At 42.1% G+C, this 20,488-nt stretch overlaps 1 protein-coding gene across 6 annotated transcripts in view; it reads right to left on the bottom strand.

Moving 5' to 3' along the window:
- atrnl1b (attractin-like 1b) overlaps window positions 1-20,488 on the bottom strand; it is a 1,086,143-nt gene that overhangs the window by 125,947 nt on the left and 939,708 nt on the right. For 4 of the 6 annotated variants that reach the window (XM_063072023.1, XM_063072026.1, XM_063072028.1 and 1 more), the window contains one exon: window positions 18,275-18,389. In XM_063072023.1, the coding sequence (XP_062928093.1) occupies window positions 18,275-18,389 (115 nt within the window). Of the gene's footprint in view, window positions 1-3,992; window positions 4,010-4,052; window positions 4,641-18,274; window positions 18,390-20,488 lie in introns of those variants that run through there. The other 2 variants (XM_063072024.1, XM_063072025.1) reach the window with 2 other exon arrangements.

Here is a 20,488-nt window from a genome sequence, read left to right as displayed (position 1 = left end):
CTCTTATACTCAATACTTTGATTAATAAAGGCCTATGTACCAAAAGCTCTCTTTACGACCCTATCTACCTGTGACGCCACTATTAGGGAATTTTGTACCTGTATTCCCAGATCCCTCTGTTTCACTGCACTCCTCAGTGCCTTACCATTAACCCTGTATGTTCTACGTTGGTTTGTCCTTCCATCGTGCAATACCTCACACTTGTCAGTATTAAACTGCATCTGCCATTTTTCAGCCCATTTTTCCAGCTGGTCCAAGTCCCTCTGCAGGCTCTGAAAACCTTCCTCACTGTCTACTACACCTCCAATCTTTGTATCATCAGCAAACTTGCTGATCCAATTTACCACATTATCATCCAGATCATTGATATAGATGACAAATAACAATGGACCCAGCACTGATCCCTGTGGCACACCACTAGTCACAGGCCTCCACTCAGAGAAGCAATTCTCTACCACCACTCTCTGGCTTCTTCCATCGAGCCAATGTCTAATCCAATTTACCACCTCTCCATGTATACCTAGCGACTGAATTTTCCTAACTAACCTCCCATGCGGGACCTTGTCAAAGGCCTTACTGAAGTCCATGTAAACAATATCCACTGCCTTCCCTTCATCCACTTTCCTGGTAACCTCCTCGAAAAACTCCAATAGATTGGTCAAACATGACCTACCACGCACAAAGCCATGTTGACTCTCCCTAAAAAGTCCCAGTCTATCCAAATGCTTGTAGATTCTGTCTCTTAGTACTCCCTCCAATAACTTACCTACTACCGACGTTAAACTTACTGGCCTATAATTTCCTGGATTACTTTTCGATCCTCTTTTAAACAACGGAACAACATGAGCCACTCTCCAATCCTCCGGCACCTCAGCTGTAGACAGTGACATTTTAAATATTTCAGCCAGGGCCCCTGCAATTCAAGGTCCAAGGGAACACCCTGTCAGGTCCCGGGGATTTATCCACTTTAATTTTCCTCAAGCCAGCAAGGACCTCCTCCTTTTCGATCTGTACAGTTTCCATGATCTCACTACTTGTTTCCCTTAATTCCATAGACTTCATGCCAGTTTCCTTAGTAAACACAGACGCAAAAAAACTATTTAAGATCTCCCCCATTTCCTTTGGTTCCGCACATAGCCGACCACTCTGATCTTCAAGAGGACCAATTTTATCCCTTACAATCCTTTTGCTCTTAATATACCTGTAAAAGCTCTTTGGATTATCCTTATCCCAAGAGGAAGAAGTATTCTAAAAGAAAGATGACACAACCGTGGCTGACAAGAGAAGTCAAAGCCAACATAAAAGCCAAAGAGAGGGCACATAATAAAGCAAAAATTAGTGGGACATTAGGGGCTTGGGATGCTTTTCAAAACTAACAGAAGGCAACTAAATAGTCATTAAGCAGGTAAAGTTGGAATATGAAAGTACGCTAGCCAACAATATTAAAGATAATGCCAAAAGTTTCTTCAGATACATAAAGTGTAAAAGAGAGGCGAGAATGGATATTGGACCACTGGAAAACAATGCTGGACAGAGGTAATAATGGGGGACAACGAAATAGCAGACAAACTGAATAAGTGCTTTGCATCAGCCTTCACTGTGGAAGACACTGGCACTATGGTGGAAGTTTGTGAACATGAAGTATGTGGGGTTACCATAACTAGAAAGAAGGTTCTTGGGAAACTGAAAAGTCTGAAGGTGGATAAGTCACCTGGACCAGATGGTACACACCCCAGAGCTCTGAAAGAGATGGTTGAAGAGATTTTAGAGGTATTAGTAATGATCTTTCAAGAATCACTAGATTCTGGAATGGTTCTGGAAGAATGGAAAATTGCAAATGTCACTCCACTCTTCAAGAAGGGAGAGAGGCAAAAGAAAGGAAACTATAGGCCAGTTAGTTAGACCTCAGTGGCTGGGAAGACGTTGGAGTCGATTATTAAGGATGAGGCCTCAGGGTACCTGGAGGCACATGATAAAATAGGCCATAGACCGCATTGTTTTCTCAAGGGAAAATCTTGCCTGACAAATCTATTCAAATTCTTTGAAGAAATAACAAGTTGGACAGACAAAGGAGAATTGGTTGATGTTCCGTACTTGGATTTTCAGAGGGCCTTTGAAACGGTGCCACACATGAAGCTGCTTAACAAGCTACGAGCCGATGGTATTAGAGAAAGATTCCAGCATGGATAAAGCAGTGGCTGATTGGCAGGAAGCAAAGAACGGGAATAAGGGGTGCCTTTTCTGGCTGGCTGCTGGTGACTAGTGGTGTTTCACAGAGGTGTGGTTGGGAAGGATGTAATGTTGAGACTTTATGAAGCACTGGTAACGCCTCACTTGGAGTATTGTGAGCTGTTTTGAGCCCCGTATCTTAGAAAGGGTTCAAAGGAGATTCATAAAAATGATTCCAGGATTGAATGGCTTGTCAGATGAAGAGCGTTTGGTGACACAGCCATAGAGTAGAGGGGTGTCCTTTTAGAACGGAGATGAGGAGCAATTTCTTTAGCTAGAGAGTGGTAAATCTGTGGAATTATTTGCCACAGGCAGCTGTAGAGTCCACGTCTTTATGTATATTTAAGACAGAGGTTGATAGATTCTTGATTGGGCAGGGCATGGAAGGATACGGGGAGAAGGCAGGAGATTGGAGCTGAGAGGAAGATTGGATCAGCCATGATGAAATGGCAGAGTAAACTCAAGTGGGCCAAATGGCCTAATTCTCTTCCGATATCTTATGCTCTTGTTATATTTCATCAGATTTTGCTCTAGATGTTACAAGTTTTCAAATTGCAGGAAGTCAGAGACAATGGGGAGGGAAGAAAAGAGCAAAAAATTACATCTGTGACAGAGTGCAGGCAGGAATGATTAAAGATAAAGATAAAGACTAGCTTTATTTGTCACATGGATATTGAAATGCATCATTATACATCAACAAACAACACAGTTCAAGGATTGAGTAGAGGGCAGCCCGGAAATGTTACTATGATTCCATCACCAACATACCATGCCCACAACACATTAATCCTAATCCTAACCATACACCTTTAGAATGTGGGAGGAAATCAGAGCACCCTGAGAAACCCACAGAGTCATGTGGAGAATGTACAGACTCCTTCTGGACAGTGCTGGGAATCGAACGCTGATCGCTGGTGCAGTAAAGTGTTGTGCTAATTGCTGCGGTACCAACAGATGAAGCTGGAAGGTAGTGCAACATGCTGTAGCGGGCTTGTATCTTCTTCTGTCATTTAATCTCTGAGGCTTTCCAACCTGTCATAGACTTTCCCTTTTGTTCTTCCCTACACCTCCCCCACCATCCCTGTCCCACATCCCCCAAAGCTGTTACATCTTTAAATTTTTCCCACAAACATTGACCTGAAATGTAATGTTACTTCACTCATCACAGATGCTTTATAAAGAAAGTCAATCTAATTGAATTGTTTTATGAAATGCTATGTGGAATTCAGTAAATTATATGCAGATGAATGTGGCTTTGCCAAATATTGATCTTCCTATTGACTGATTGCTTCAATAAACTGTATAAATTATTATTTGATGTTAAAATGTCAAAGTAACAAATGGCTGGTTGCTAAATCAAACAATATATAGTATTCAATAAAATGATTTGAAGGTATAGCAGAATAACCACAGCTCCTTGTTATTTTAGGATCTTTATTATAGGCCAACCTACTTACAAATATACATTCTGTAAGTCAAGAAGAAATCAACACATTGCAAAAAATTCTTCTTGGAAAGCAAAGCCGTATTAAGACTCATTTCAATTCATCTTTTTGTTATGCATTATTAATTCCCTGGCAAGTATCTTTTCACAGTGTCAGTAATTCAATCCCCCTGAATGCAGAGCTAGCAAACCAAGATTAGGCAATGTTTTCTACACAAAATAGAGCTCTGCACTGCTACATTGTAGAATACATGCCATTATAAGGAAACAGAGATTTAGTCTATTTTTGGTTTGTCACAGTGATAGGTTAAAACCTTACCCTGGGGTTTTCTTTTTCTGAAATAGAAAGAGAATTGGAAGTTAGAAATGCATCCCAGGCTTTTAAGCAATAAAAGATGATATTCAAAATGTGTGAGATTTTATCCGTGGTTCTCCTGGCAGGAACCAGATCCCTTGACAGAAGCAGAAGGGGCTGTGGTGATGAAGTAGCCACTAACATTCTACTGTTCAAACCAGAGAAGGTTCCTTATGGATACTTTGACAGCATAGCAGTAAAATTATTGAATAAGCAACCCAGAGACTAGACCCAAGGATCATAGTCAAATCCCCCCATTATAGATGTGAAATATGATAATCTGGAATTTTAAAAATTATTGGATGTTAGCAATGGCAAATGCTAAACTATAGATTGTCTGAAAAAAATCCGTCTAACATTAGGCTCTGAAGCATAAAGCAGGACTCTAAGTGATCCAATAATTAGACTTAAATACCCTCAAAAATATATCCAGCAATATATCCAGTTTTCAATTTTTTATCAAAAAGTTCCAGATGGTTGTGGTGGTTTTCTTCCAAGTCGTCAGTAAATACAATCATTCGGCCACTGTTCTCAGCAAGAGGAAGGTCCTTGTTCCGACCAGGTCTTCCTGCCCCAAATGATCCTGCATGACCTACTCCCCTTTTTGCTTCCCTATTAAGCAGCAAATAGTAGAACCAAACATCACATTTTAAAAGTTTTAAACATTTAAAGAAAGAAAAGTAAAAAAAAAACAATTACAGAAGCAAACATATAGTTAAAAAAAATTAAAGCACATATTTCAAAGCATAGTGGAAGCCTGGAATATTTATTTTAAGAGATTACAATCCAGATAATTAATATTAATATTTTTAGGTCCAGGGAAATTATCAAAGAAACATGGTTGTGTTTGCAAGGAAAAAATCCTGAAAAAAGTAATGGATATGGCCCAGTACATCACAGGTAAAGTCCTCCCCACTTTTGAGCACATCTACACAAAGCATTGTCACAGGGTCAGTGACCCCACCATCCAGGTGTCATGGTCCAGTCCGTGAAATCTGCATTCCAGTTCACGGTCCAGTCCATGTTCCTTATTTCAGGTTTTCCGGTTTTCCCCAGTTTCTATTGAGGCAGCTGATTCTCGTTTGTGCTGGCTTCATAAATAGCTTCAGGGTTGAGCCTCTGGTTGTGGTGGTGAGTGGGTGAGCGGGTGAGTGGGTGAGCAGTGGGTTGAGATGGCTGACTGGAAGATGGTGGAGAGAGAGAACATCAAGGGAAGAGCCAAGCTGTTGAAGGAAGTTTTTGGTGAGTGTGGAAATGAATTAGAGATGGAGGTTGGTGGGAAAAGAGAAATGGAATGGAAAGAGGAAGAAAAGAAAGCAGAGGTATGGGATATCAAACTCTGAGGAGTTAGTGGATGATCAAAACAGGACAGCAAAACAATGGAAAGAAGATGAGATTAAAGCAATTATAAAACTAAGTGAAGATGGAGTGTCTTTTGGTGATTGGAACCTGATTTGTTTGATGAAAATGCTCAACAAAATTATAGGTGAGATTAAAAGAGCAAAGATTTTATGAAATGGATGGCTATTAGTGATTTGTTGGGATAGTGATAAGATTAAGTAAAATAGATGGCAAAGAAGTACAATGCTCAATACCCAACAATAGAAAGTGGACTAGAGTTATTTTGGGGATACCAACAAAAGTTACTATGGATGAGATTAAACAGAACATAAAAGGAGCAAAAATTGAGGCCAAATGTTTGAAAGTTACAGGAAATGGGAAAAAGTGATAGTTTATTGGTAATGATTAACTTTGATAAAGAGAGATTGCTGACTAATGTTTACTTAGGGTATATGTGTTATGTGGTTAGAATATATATACCAGTGGTCCCCAACTGCCAGGCTGCAAAGCATGCGCTACTGGGCTGTAAGGAAATAATATGATTTGGCAATATGAGTCAGCTGCACCTTTCCGCATTCCTTGTCACGCCCACTGTTGAGCCATAACGCACGCGAGGTCATTACTCGTGTGTCATCCATGTCAGCGCGGGAAGGAGATCAACTCCTCGAGCTTGCAAATGACGGCAGGCTGAAAAGTGTGTTTGACATGACATCTCTGCCGACATTCCGGATCAAAGTCAAGGCTAAATATCCTGAGATAGCCACGGAAGCACTGAAAACGTTGCTTCCATTTCCAACATATCTCTGCAATCAATGCGGAATAGGCAATCACCTCTGATCTGGGCTGACAATTACGTGCTGGGCGGCACCTAATTAATTAGCATGTTTATTTCAGCTTTTTTCTTAAAGATGTGCTGTGTGCCTCCCGGCTACCGCTGTATTCTCCACGAATCAGTATCTGTCCGCAGCCTAGGGGTTAGGGTGGTGGGATACTGGGGTGTCATCTCATCGTCCATCAGGGCAGGCAGATCATCTTCTCCTATCTCTGCCTGCCTTGATGTCGAAGGTCGAGGTTTGTTGTCTGCTGTGGCTAATGTGGAAGGCTTGCTTGACTGCTGAGCCTCGCGCATTTTTCTATCATACAGTTCTTTGTAAGGACTCAAACCATCTTGCAAATATGCCCAAAAGCGACGTACCCTCTCAAAATTAAAGTCGTACTTTATCATTACTCATTCGGTTTCAACTGTTATCTTTTCCTCTTCCAATAGCATCAGCTTTTCATCTATCAGTTCTTGGTCATGGGATGCCATAACCTCTTCAACATCATCTTCGTCAACTTCCACAAGCCAAACTCACTTTGTCCTTACTTCGTTCACCACAATCAAAACGCTTAATTATGTCTAGTTTTACGCTAAGTGCAACACCCTTACGAGCTCTTTTAGGCTTTTCCAATACCTTAGAACTCATCCTGCAAACGGCTGCTTACAGGCACGTGTTTAAGCAATGCCAGCGAGAATGCAGTTCTGAATCCGGGGAGAGCGGCTGCTCTGGGCGCGTGCTGCCTTTTGTCGTGCGCTGATTTTTTTTCCGCGCGCTGCCTTTCTTTGTAACAGTGAAAACACCTTCTGTTAGCGAAAACAGGTAACTAATGTAGGTCTTTCGTAACAGTGAGGTTTCGTAAAGCGAATGTTTGAAAAGCGGGGGACACCTGTAATGCAACTACACGAAAACATGACAAAATTAGGGAAGAATAGCAGTTTGCGGCATTATCTAATGAGCGCATTAAGCATTCACGAGGAATTGCAACTACAGAGTGACGCTAATAGAGAAATGCAGGCTGAACTGGATTGTCTAAAGTAGAGAACTCCAGGACATATTTCGTTGGAACACCACAAGTCTAGCAGGTGGTGGTAATGCACTGAAAAACTGGTTGTCAACCGCCATAAAACAAAAATGAAGAAAAAGAAGAAGCTGCCTCTGGTTGCTGGGTTGTTCCTGTCCATATCCCTTGTCTGAATCCCTTCCCTTCCTTCTGTTGCCTCGTCTGAAGCCTTGCCTCATCTGTAATCCCCGCCTGCACTGCTGTCAAGTTCAATCGCCGGAGCAAGATAGGGAACTGTCTATCATTGTTTTGAACTATCTCTGCGTCCATGCCTTCGCTAGGTAGGTCTGGCCGTTTGCCGCTACCTAGTGTTGGGATCTGTCTTTGTATCCTCACCTTCGCTAGGTAGGCCTGGCTTTTTGCCACTAACTGTGTTGGGAACCATCTGTATCCATGCCTTTGTTAGGTAGGTCTGGCCGTTTGCCGCTACCTAATGTTGAGAACCGTCTGTGTCCACGCCTTCGCTAGGTAGGTCAGGCCATCTGCCGCTACCTTGTGTTGTGAACTGTCTCGTTTGCGTGATGAGTCCCGGCCCTACGTCCTGTACCCAAGGATGGGTCCTGGTTCTGTGTTCTGTGTATGAGTCCCGGCTCTACGTCCTGTTTCCAAGGAGGGGTCCCGGCTCTGTTTTCCATGTTCCTGTCTCTCCCTAGACCAAGGCTCTGCGTTCCTGTCTCTCCCTCGACCTAGTCAAGGCTTCGGTATCTCATCTAGTCCTAGCCATGATCCAAGAACCTTGTCCTGTCCAAGCCATGGCTTTGTGTTCTCATCTTGTCCATGTGTCTCACCCAGCCCAGGAGTACCTTGCCCAGCCCGGTGCTGGGGTTCCCTTGTCTTGTCCAGGAGTCTCTCGTCAGTCCTGTTGCCTCTCCTCATCCTGTAGCCACGTCTTGCCCTCGCCTAGTTCTGGAGTCTGAGCCCGAGTCAATTCCCAGGTTCTGGGTCCTTGCCCAGTCTCTGACTTGGAGTCCAAGCCCAGGCTCCTAGTTCCAAGTTCCATGTCCTGGTTCCACTATCCTAGTCAAGTCCTGTATCCTTGTCTCGTCCAGGGCCTGTGTCATGTCCAGCATCCTTTCTTCCCCACTCCCCTTGCTTTCTTGACTATCTAGTCCTATTCTTTGTATTTCAGTGTCTGTGTCTTGCATTTGGGTCCACCCACTCCATATGATACCAGGTCAGCTCTCTTCTCGTTGCTGCCATCAGGAAGAAGGTACAGGAGCATCAGGACTCAATTCACTAGGTTCAGAAACAGTTACTACCTGTCAACCATCAGGGTTTTGAACCAAAGGGGATAACTTCACTTAACTTTGCTCGCCCCACCACTGAAACGTTCTCACAACCTATGGACTAACTTTCAAGGAATCTTCATCTCATATTTTCAATATTTATTATTTATTAATTATTATTTCTTTTTGTATTTGCATAGTTTGTTGTCTTTTGCACTCTGGTTGATTCCCCAAGTTGTGGTCTATCATTTGGTCTATTATGGTTATTATTCTATTATGGATTCACTGAGTATGTCTGCAAGAAAATTAATCTCAGGGTTGTATATGGTGACAAACATATAATTTGAAAATGAATTTAGTTTGAACTTTGAAATATGTTATTTCTACAAAATGGTAGCTTCTGTAATGCAGAAAATAGAGCAAAATAGAGCATAGCAGGATGTCATAAGAATAATATAATATTGACCAGATAATTTCATTTATATATTCATTTCGATGTAAGGGTAGACAGTACCTGGCCAAAATGGAAATCTTTAAAGCAATACAAAAGAAATTTCAGCTCAAGGTGCATGAAGAGGCACTTAAAAGAGTAGGAGGTAAATTCAGTTTATTCTCTTCGGAAAAGCAATATTTCTGTCAATGTGGCTCCCATTAAGATCTGCACTGTTGCATCTATCTAGATTCTTGTACTCCAATTTCTGGAAGCCCGATTTGAACTGGAACATTCTGACAGATGTAAGAATCCTATCAATCAAGTGACAATCAACATAATGAATAAACAAAAATTGTAGCTTACTATGTGATAGAAGCATATTTGTAGCCTCTGTATCAAATTGTATTTTGCTTTTTGTTTATCATAAGAATTCCCACTTAAAAATTAGCTGCTTAATTCTGCATATTAAGACTGCAACTTTCCATTTAGCATAAAGGAACTCCAGACAGTAATGCTAGGCTCTCTACATTTGACTATGCCTCTACCTAGTCTACAACTTGGTGTCAGACATCCTGCACACTTGTGACTGTAGTTTTACCATTACTCCTAATCACTGATTTTTTTTTTTCACCGATGTTAAGCATGTAGGATTTCTGCTCCATTGTAGTGTATTTTTGATTTGAGGTATACAGACAGATATAACTAGAAGGAAAGATGTTGTACAGGAGTGAAACTGTAGCTGTGTTTTCCAGTGCATACACAGGAAGATGGTAATTATACAGTAATTTTTCATCAATAAGGGGATTTTGGAATGAATTACAATTTAATGTTCATCTTATAAAAATAATATTGAGTGGACTTAGTCATGAAATCACCAAGTATGATGGATTATGAAACTCACTACTTAAGTAATATGGATCAATCATCTCACCCCAGGCCCAGTAACCAGGAAGTACCACTTCTATTTTATTTTAGCTGTAAAGGGCTTCTTGAAATTCAGACAGCTAGGAGTGGGAAGGCAATAGAGAGAGGATTTGTTACTTGTATATCAGCAGAATAAGAGGAAGTCAGCACACAAGTCTACTATCTGAATGCACTTGTGGATCTGGAGCCAAAAATGTGAAAACATTGAAAAGTGAAAGTCTCGTTGCATGTGAGTTTCACTTTGGGGGATTGACAGTGAGAGCAGGGGCCACTGAATGGGCAAGTCTCATTATGCTTAAGTTTCACTTAAGCCAATAAAAAGAAGTTTAAATGGAGCCACCATTGCAAGAGCAGCCATTGTTGAAGAGGACGATTAGAATGGGGAATTGAGACTTCGGCTCAAACGGCTTCGGCAAGAAAAGGCAGAGACAAAGGTGAATTTCAGTTAGGTTGCTCTTTCTTCCTTTGTTATTGCACAGGTAAAACAGAGAGAATGGAACCCAGGGCATTAATGTAGTCCACTTACAGGATGTGGGAAGGCAGAAAGACCACCAAATTCCCTAATGACTACACCTTCATGAAATTCATCTGGCTGCAGCTCCTTTCAGATCACATTTGGGAACGGAACTGGAGCTGGATGACCTATGGATGATTGAGAAGAATGAGGAATTGATAGGTAGGATCTACAGGGAGGCAGTCACGCTGAAGGAGGTAGCTGGGTGACTGTCAGGTGAGAGAAGGGGAAAGGTAACAGTGTGGAGTAATCCTGTGACCATTCCCCTCAATAACAAATATACTGCTTTGCATATGGTTGACAGGGACAACCCAACAGGGAAAGCCGCATTGACCAGGTCTCTGGTACTGAGTTTGGCTTTGTGGCTCAGGGGAGAAGAGGAGAGCAGTGGTGATAAAGGCCTAGATAAGAGATTGTATGGAAGTGAAAGTGACTCCTGGAGGGGAAGTTGCGTCCCAGGTGCGAGGAACAGAGATGTTTTAGATCGAGTCCACAGCATACTTACGGGGGAGGGGAGCAGCCAGAGTTTATGGTACATATTGGTACTAATGACATACTAGGAAAAGGGATAATGTTCTATACGGAGCTAGAAAGGAAGCTAAAGTGCAGGGCCTTAAGGGTAGCAACCTCAGGCATGCATTAGGGAGGGTAAGAATATGATGACATAGTAGATTAATGTGGGTCTGACTGAGGAGTTGGTGCTGGAGGTGATTTCTGATTTGTGGATCATTGGGATTTCTTTCGAGGAAGGTATAACCTGTAGAAAAGGGATGGGTTACACCTGAACTCAAGAGGTACCTCTGTCCTCTAGGCAGGTTTGCTAGACCTGCTGGGGATAGCAGAGGTCCAGATGATGGGGAAGTTGGTGTAAAGGTAGATGCAATGTGTAGACAGATTGTGAGGAAGAATAGGCAGTAGATAAGGCACGGATGCAGTAGTTGGTTGGATTGAAATGCATCTACTTTAATGTGAAAAGTGTCAGGAACAAGGGTGATGAACTTAAAGCATGGATCGGTAGTTGGAGCTGTGACATTTTGGCCATTACAGAGACTTGACTGCCACAAGGGCAGGGATGACTGCTAGATCTTCCAGGTTTATATTTCAAAAGGGACACGAAGGGAGGTAAAAGGGGTGGGAGAGTAGCACTGCTAATCAGGGATAGTATCACAGCTACAAAATCAGAAGAATAAGAATCGGATTTATTATCACCGGCATGTGTCATGCAATTTGTTAACTTAGCAGCAGCAGTTCAATGGAATACATACTACAGAAAAAATAATAAAGAAATAAGGAAATCAATTATAGTATATGTATATTGAATAGATTAAAAATCGTGCAAAAACAAATAATATAAATTTAAAAAGTGAGGTAGTGTTCAAGAGTGCAATGTCCATTTAGCAATCAAATAGCAGAGGGGGCTGCCATCCGAGAAGAGAGGGACTATCTGCTGCAGGGATTCACAACTTTTTTATGCCATGGACCCCTACTATTCACTGAGGGATCCATGGAGTGAAGGTTGTGAACCTCTGGTCTGCTGGGGTCAATGAGTGGAAGTCAAGAACAGGAAGGGAGCAATCACTGTCTTGGAGTATTCTAGAGGTGTCCCCATAGCAACCAGGATTACTGAGAAGCAGATTAGTAGGTAGATTTTGGAAAGGTGTTAAAATAATGGGTCTTTATCATGGGTGACTTCAATTTCCCTAATATTGATAGGCACATCTTTAGGGCAAAGTGGTTTAAATAGTCAGAATTTGTGTACAGGTAGGATTGTTGTTCACAATATGTGGACAATTCAACAAGAGGAGAGGCCATACTGGATTTGGTACTAGGCAACAAACCTGGTCAGGTGCTAAATCTCTTAGTAGGTGAGCATTTTGGAGACAGCGACCACAAGTTCCTGAACTGTAGTATAGCCTTGGACAAGGACAGGAGCAGATGGTAACGGAAAGTATTCAACTGGGGGAGGGCTATTTATGGTGCTATTACACAAGAATTTGGGAGCATAAATTGGGAACATATTCTTTAGGAAATGTGGAGATTAATTAGGTAGAATGTGCATGGCATTTTAGATATGATTAGGCCCCAAAGCATTCAACACTTACATTAAGAACAGGAGGATGACTGGAGTGCAGGAGGGACTAATCAGGGGTATAAGAGGAAATGTGCCAGGAGTCAGAGGAGGTCACGAGAGGTCTTCTGGTAAGATGGTGGCTTGCTCAGACACAGCAGCTTGTATGGTGTCAACCAAAGGGGTTATTGACTTTATTAAATGTATTATTACAGTTGCAGGAGCCTGCAGGACATTAAGAACGTAACATCCTGCAGCTCTATCCCATTAGCAAGTTGCCTATTGGCAGAGAAAATGAAGGAGCTGAACAGTGCAAATCGTGATGCTGCCTGTGCCAGGGAAGGGATTGCTGCACAATTGGCAAGGGTATTTGTGTTCTCACTGGCCACAGGAGTAGTACCAGAAGATTGCAGGATTACAAATGTTATTCCTTTGCTGAAGAGAGGTAATACAATAATCCTGGGAATTACAGATCAGTCAGTCTCATCAGTGGCGAACAAACTATTGGGGAGGATTCCTACAGACAGGAGTCACAAGCATTTGGAGAAACATAATTTGATCAGGGATAATCAGTATGGTTGTGTGAGGGGCAAGGTCAATCTTGGGAGAATTTATGGAATTCAGTGCCACTGACAGTCATAGAGGCCAAGTCATAGAGGTTGATAGGTACTTAATCAATAAGGGCATCAAATATTACAGGGAGAAGGCAGGAGAATAGGATTGAGAAGGATAATAAATCAGTCATCGAACATAGAACATAGAATAGTACAGCACATTAAAGGCCCTTCGGCCCATAATGTTGTGCTGACCCTCAAACCCTGCCTCCCATATAACCCCGCACCTTAAATTCCTCCATATACCTGTCCGGTAGTCTCTTAAACTTCACTAGTGTATCTGCCTCCACCACTGACTCAGGCAGTGCATTCCACGCACCAACCACTCTCTGAGTAAAAAAACCTTCCTCTAATATCCCCCTTGAACTTCCCACCCCTTACCTTAAAGCCATGTCCTCTTGTATTGAGCAGTGGTGCCCTGAGGAAGAGGCGCTGGCTATCCACTCTATCTTTTCCTCTTATTATCTTGTACACCTCTATCATGTCTCCTCTCATCCTCCTTCTCTCCAAAAAGTAAAGCCCTAGCTCCCTTGATCTCTGATCATAATGCATACTTTCTAAACCAGGCAGCATCCTGGTAAATCTCCTCTGTACCCTTTCCAATGCTTCCACATCCTTCCTATAGTGAGGTGACCAGAACTGGACACAGTACTCCAAGTGTGGCCTAACTGGAGTTTTATAGAGCTGCACCATTACATCGCGACTCTTAGACTCTATCCCTTGACTTATGAAAGCTAACACGCCATAAGCTTTCTTAACTACCCTATCCACCTGTGAGGCAACTTTCAGGGATCTGTGGACATGTACCCCCAGATCCCTCTGCTCCTCCACACTACCAAGTATCCTGCCATTTACTTTGTACTCTGCCTTGGAGTTTGTCCTTCCAAAGTGTACCACCTCACACTTCTCTGGGTTGAACTCCATCTGCCACTTCTCAACCCACTTCTGCATCCTATCAATGTCTCTCTGCAATCTTCGACAATCCTCTACACTATCCACACCACCACCAACCCTTGTGTCGTCTGCAAACTTGCCAACCCACCCTTCTACCCCCACATCCAGGTCGTAAATAAAAATCACGAAAAGTATAGGTCCCAGAATAGATCCTTGTGGGACACCACTAGTCACAATCCTCCAATCTGAATGTACTCCCTCCACCACGACATTTCATCATGATGAAATGAGCAAGTAGACTCATTCAGCCTAAAGACCTAATTCTGCTCCTATATCTTATGATCTTATGGTCATGCATTATGAGCCTAATTTGACATTTTTGAGGAAGTGACAAAACAAATTGATGAAGGTAGAGCGGTGGATATGGTATACATGAATTTAGCAAGGTATTCAACAAGGTTGGCCATGGGATGTTCTTTCGGAAATTCAGGATGCATGATTTAGAAGGATGTTGCCTGGATTGGGGAGCATGCCTTATGAGAATAGGTTGATTGAATTTGGCCTTTTCTTCTTGGAGAAGCGGAGGATGAGAGGTGACCTGACAGGTGTATAAGATGATGAGAGGCATTGATCGTGTCGATAGTCAGAGGCTTTTTCTCAGGGCTGAAATGGCTAACATGAGAGGGCACAGGTTTAAGGTGCCTGGGAGAAGGTATAGAGGAGATGTCAGGGGTAAGTTTTTTATGCAGAGAGTGGTGAGTATGTGAAATGGGCTGCCAGCGATGATGGTGGAGGCGGATACGATAGGGTCTTTTAAGAGACTGCTGGATAGGTACATGGAGCTTAGAAAAATAGAGGGCTATGGGTAACCCTAGCTAAATTCTAAGAACATGTTCGGCACAGCATTGTGGGCCAAAGGGCCTGTATTGTGCTGTAGGTTTTCTATGTTTCTCTGTTTCTATGGCATTAAGAAATCTTGGCTGCCTGGATTCAGAATGTGCTTACCCACGGAAGGCAGAGAATGTAGTAAATGAATTGAATTGACTTCATTACTTACATCCTTCATATACATGAGAAGTAAAAATCTTTGCGTTATGTCTCCATCTAAATGTGTAATGTGCAATTTATAGTAATTTATAATAAATAGTATGTCCAACAATATAACATAGAAATACAATTGTGTCAGTGTGAGTTAATCAGTCTGATGGCCTGGTGGAAGAAGCTGGCCCAGAGCCTGTTGGTCCTAGCTTTTATGCTGTGGTACTGTATCCCAGATGGTAGCAGCTGGAACAGTTTGTGATTGAGGTAACTCAGGTCCCCAATGACCCTTCAGGCCCTTCTTACACAACTGTCTTAGTGGGAAATTCACATCTACAGATGCGCTGTGCTGTCCGCACCATTCTCTTTAGGGTCCTGCGATTAAGGGAAGTACAGTTCCCATACCAGGCAGTGATGCAGTCAGACAGGATGCTCTCAGTTGTGCCCCTGTAGAAAGTTCTTAGGATTTGGGGGCCCATACCAAACTACTTTAACTGTCTGAGGTGAAAGAGGCACTGTCTTTTTCACCACACAGTTGGTATGTACAGACCATGTAAGATTCTTGGTGATGTTTATGCCAAGGAAGTTAAAGTTGCTCACCCTCTCAACCCCAGATCCATTGATGTCAATAGGGTCTAATCTATCTCAATTGCTCCTGTAATCCACAATGAACTCCTTTGTTTTTGCGACATTGAGGGAGAGGTTGTTTTCTTGACACCACTGTGTCAGGGTGATTACTTCCACTCTGTAGGCTGCCTTGTTATTATTTGAAATTAGCCCAATCAATGTAATAACGTCAGCAAATTTAATTAGCAGTTTGGAGCTGTGGGTGGCCACACAGTCATGAGTATACAGAAAGTAAAGCAGGGGGCTTAGTACACAGCCCAGAGGGGCACCTTTGTTGAGGGTCAGAGGAGGAGAGGTGAGGGAGCCCACTCTTATCACCTGCTGGTGATCTGACAGGAAGTCCAGGATCCAGCTGCACAATGCACGGTGAAGACCGAGGTCCCTGAGCTTCTTGTCGAGCCTGGAGGGAAGATCATTGACTAGTGGGATGCTGAAGGGATCTGGAAGCCCTGCTCTTTGTGATTTCTGTAAATGATTTAAATGAGGAGTAGGTTGGGTTTGCATATGACACAAAGGCTGGAGGTGTTATGGATGGTGTAGTAGGTTGTTGGAAGATATAACAGGATATTGACAGGATGCAGAGCTGGGCTAAGTGGCAGATAGAGTTCAATCTGGAAAATTGTGAGCTGAAGCATTTTGAAAAGGTTGAACATGATGGCAGCGTGCAGTCTTAATGACAGTATTCTTGACATCATGGAGGAACAGAGGGATCTTGAAGTTCATGTCCATAGATCCCTCAAAAGTCGCCGCACAAGTTTATAGGGTGGTTAAGAAGGCATATTTCATTTTTTGCCTTCATTAGATGGGGGACTGAGTTCAAGAACTGCAAGGTATTGCTGCAGTTCTATAAAACCCCAGTTAGACCACATTTGGAGCAGTGTGCTCAGTTCTGGTCACCTCATTATGGGAAGGATGTAGAAGCATTGGAAGGGTGCAAAGGAAATTTACCAGGATGCAGGCTGGATTAGAGTGCATATCTAATGAGGAAAGGTTGTGTGAGTTTGGGCTTTCACTCTTTAGAGTGAAAGAGGATGAGAGGTGACTTGATAGAGGTACATAAGATCATGAGAAGCAGGGCAGCAATGGCTAATACAAGTGGTAAGTGCATGGAAAACACTGCTGGAGGCGGTGGTTGAGTAAATACATTTGGGATATTTAAGAGACTCTTATATTGGCACATGGATGAAAGAAAATGGAGAGCTATCTGGGTTAGATTAGTGTACCAGATGACTTTCTCCAAATTGCAACACTGCAATTCTATCACTACTGTTATGAGCATCAACTTTTTTTTTTAATAACAAATTTATTCAATTAGTTGAAATCTCCACCACTGTCATTGTGGGTATCTCGGGTTGCGGGTGAAATTCCAGTAACGTTGCCATAATGCTAACATGTGCACTCTAAGTAAGTAGCTGTGGCATGACTTAAGTCAAATAGGTGGGGCTAATCTGTTCATGGAGCCCTCGAGGATACAAGTAAATGGCTGCTTTGTTTCTGTGTCTCTCAATCTAATAATGTTCAAGGCAAATATGAGCATAAACTGGGGAGTTGAGATTAAATGCAGTGTACAGCATAGCTATTAACTATACTGCATTCAGGAGTAGGGCTTTCAACATCTCACCTACCCAGTGGACAGGATTTAAAGTTCCAGTACAAGGTAGTTATTAATTGTGAAAATCAATGCAGCTACTTATATGATAATGCAGTATCAATACAGTGATAAATCGAACTATACTTTGAATCTTTTTAAACCTGGCCTTCCCAGGCACTTGTGTACAAAGTTGAACACTTCAGATAATTAATATTTCTAACTGCTGTTACTGGCACATTGCCAAATATGGACAATATCAGACAAATATACTTTACCACAGTATTATGTTTAAACGTTGTGTTTGAACAATACCAAGAGTTAAGTAGTACAAAGAAATACGTTGTTTTGCAACACATCTTTCCAAAACAAGTGACAAAGAATAAATAAGACAGGCTATCTGTGCTTGAAACCTGCATTCCCTACAGATTATAATTAATTATTTAAGATGTACTGGAAAGAGATTGGATATAAGATGCATGTTAGTTGACAAAATGCTCACGTTACATTAGATCTGATATCAAAATTGTCACTAGAAGAGCAGGGTGATATATTCTAACAGTCATCATCCTTATTTCCAGGTGCAGCAAAGGTCTCAGTGGAGGAACTGTGAGAAGCACCTTCATCTCACACTGTGGAACTTGGGAAGTCAGTGGATCACTGAGATTGCTCTGTAGAATGTGTATAATTGTACCTTCACTATGTGTTTGTGACTTTGCACTGCATAGAATACCAATTATTTCCAGTTCTTAAGTTTATATATGTATATTATCTAACTTCATTCAATAGACATATTTTGAGAAAAAAATTCGCAACCTTTCGATGGGCTTCCAACACCAGATGAACTTATTTGAAACAAGGGAGAAGGATTAAAACTGCTGCTTTGTAGAGTCCTCACAGCCTAGTAATGCACACAGTAAACACAGGCATGCGAAAACATTTGTTTCTCTTTCAATGGACTTCCAGCACCAGTTGAACTTATTTGAGACAAGGGAAGAGAGTCCGCACAGCCCGATGCACACAGTAAACACAAGCAAGAGAAAGCATTTGTTAGTCTTTCAATGGACCTCCAACACTAAACCAAGAGAGCCGCCTCACCTGTTTGGCCAGGGGGCGGAGTGCCAGTTGGACCTCGAGGAAGACTTATAAAAACGGTCAGAACTGCTGCTTTGTTTCCTGAGCAAGGCTCCACAGCAATCGGTTTGGGGGATCCCTGCAAAACATGAAAAAAGCTAACCATATTAACTTAAAATTGCCAGTGGCACAGAATATTCCATCTCCTCACCATTGCATTATAACACTAGCCACAATGCTAATCAAGGTCCCAGAATAAGAACTGCAGAAGATCTGAAGCAGAACTAAACTTTAATTAATTACAGTTTTACGGCTTTGCAGACACAAATAACACTTCAATGCATTTCAAGATTTCACACATATCAAGTGAAATTGTGAAAACCACATACATCTGAAAATTACTTGGAATAAACTTAAACTAGTGAAGTAAATATTAATGCACTGTTTAAGTTTTTATTTAGATAAAGATAACAGTTTTGTCACAAGTTTTCACTGACAAGGAGACGCATTTTAGAAAAGCTCAGATGTGTAGTGAAATCGATGAACAAGGCAGTGATAATTATTAGTCGAGTGACTTTTCAAGTTTAAACAAAGGGCCACGATCAGCCATTTGGACCATAACAGGCATTCTTTCCCAATGAACTAGATGCAAAACTAATGCAAAATGGCAGCCAAATGCAATTCATTACCGTGAATTATTTTGAGTTATGTTGCAACAATGTCTTATCAGTTTATTATAGAGAATTTTAACCAACAACAAAGAGTAGATTTAGTGTCCAGGATATACTTTCACAGGCATTTGATTTCATGCTTGAACTCATGCTCTTTAAAGATGGCAATCGTTGCTGAGTTTGATCCAGGTGATCATCCAAGAAAGACCTACCAATGAATTGAGCTACATCAAATTCCTACAAAACTGTAACATGGAAATAATTGGACTAACTACCTGATATACTTTATTGTCACCAAACAATTGATACTAGAATGTACAATCATCACAGCGATATTTGATTCTGCGCTTCTCGTTCCCTGGAGTACAAGTCGACAGTAAATATTAAAAATTTAAATTATAAATCATAAATAGAAAATAGAAAATGAAAGGTAAGGTAGTGCAAAAAAACTGAGGCAAGTCCAGATATTTGGAGGGTATGGCCCAGATCTGGGTCAGGATCCGTTCAGCAGTCTTATCACAGTTGGAAAGAAGCTGTTCCCAAATCTGGCCGTATGAGTCTTCAAGCTCCTGAGCCTTCTCCCGGAGGGAAGAGGGACGAAAAGTGTGTTGGCTGGGTGGGTCGTGTCCTTGATTATCCTGGCAGCACTGGTCCGACAGTGTGCGGTGTAGAGTCCAAGGACGGAAGATTGGTTTGTGTGATGTGCTGCACAGTGCTCACGATCTTCAGCAGCTTCTTCCGGTCTTGGACAGGACAACTTCCATACCAGGTTGTGATGCACCCTAGAAGAATGCTTTCTATGGTGCATATATAAAAATTAGTAAGGGTTTTAGGGGACAGGCCAAATTTCTTGAGCTTTCTCAGGAAGTAAAGGCACTGGTGGGCCTCCTTGGCAGTGGACTCTGCTTGGTTGGACCAAGTCAGGTCATTTGATATTGACCCCGAGGAACTTAAAGCTTTTGACCTGTTCCACTTGCGCACCACAGATCTAAATTGGGTCGTGTGGTCCGCTACTCCTTCTGAAGTCAACAACCAATTCCTTCGTCTTGCTGACGTTGAGGGGTAGGTTATTGTCTTCGCACCATGCCACCAGGTTCTTAATTTCCTCTCTGTACTCAAACTCATCATTACCCGAGATATGGCCTACAATTGTTGTGTCATCAGCAAACTTGTATATTGAATTTCATGGAAACTTTGCTACACAATCATGGGTGTACAGTGAGTACAGCAGGGGGCTGAGTACACAGCCTTGTGGGGCACCAGTGCTCAGAGTAATTGTAAGGAGAGCTTGTCCCCTATTTTTACAGCCTGGGTCCTGTCTGTGAGGAAGTTGAAGATCCAGCTGCAGATCTGAGTGCTAAGGCCCAGGTTCCGGAGCTTAGGAATCAGTTTATTTGGAATGATGGTATTACAGGCAGAGCTGTAGTCAATGGAAAGGAGCCTTACATATGTGTCTTTATTCTCCAGGTGTTCTAAGGAGGAATGTAGGGCCAGAGAGATGGCATCTGCCATTGACCTGTTGCTCCGGTAGGCGAATTGCAAAGCGTCGAGTTTGACCGGTAGGCTG

The sequence above is a fragment of the Mobula hypostoma genome, chromosome 19 (assembly GCF_963921235.1).
Source record: "Mobula hypostoma chromosome 19, sMobHyp1.1, whole genome shotgun sequence".
Taxonomy (NCBI): domain Eukaryota; kingdom Metazoa; phylum Chordata; class Chondrichthyes; order Myliobatiformes; family Myliobatidae; genus Mobula; species Mobula hypostoma.
This window is presented reverse-complemented; position numbering and strand designations above follow the sequence as displayed.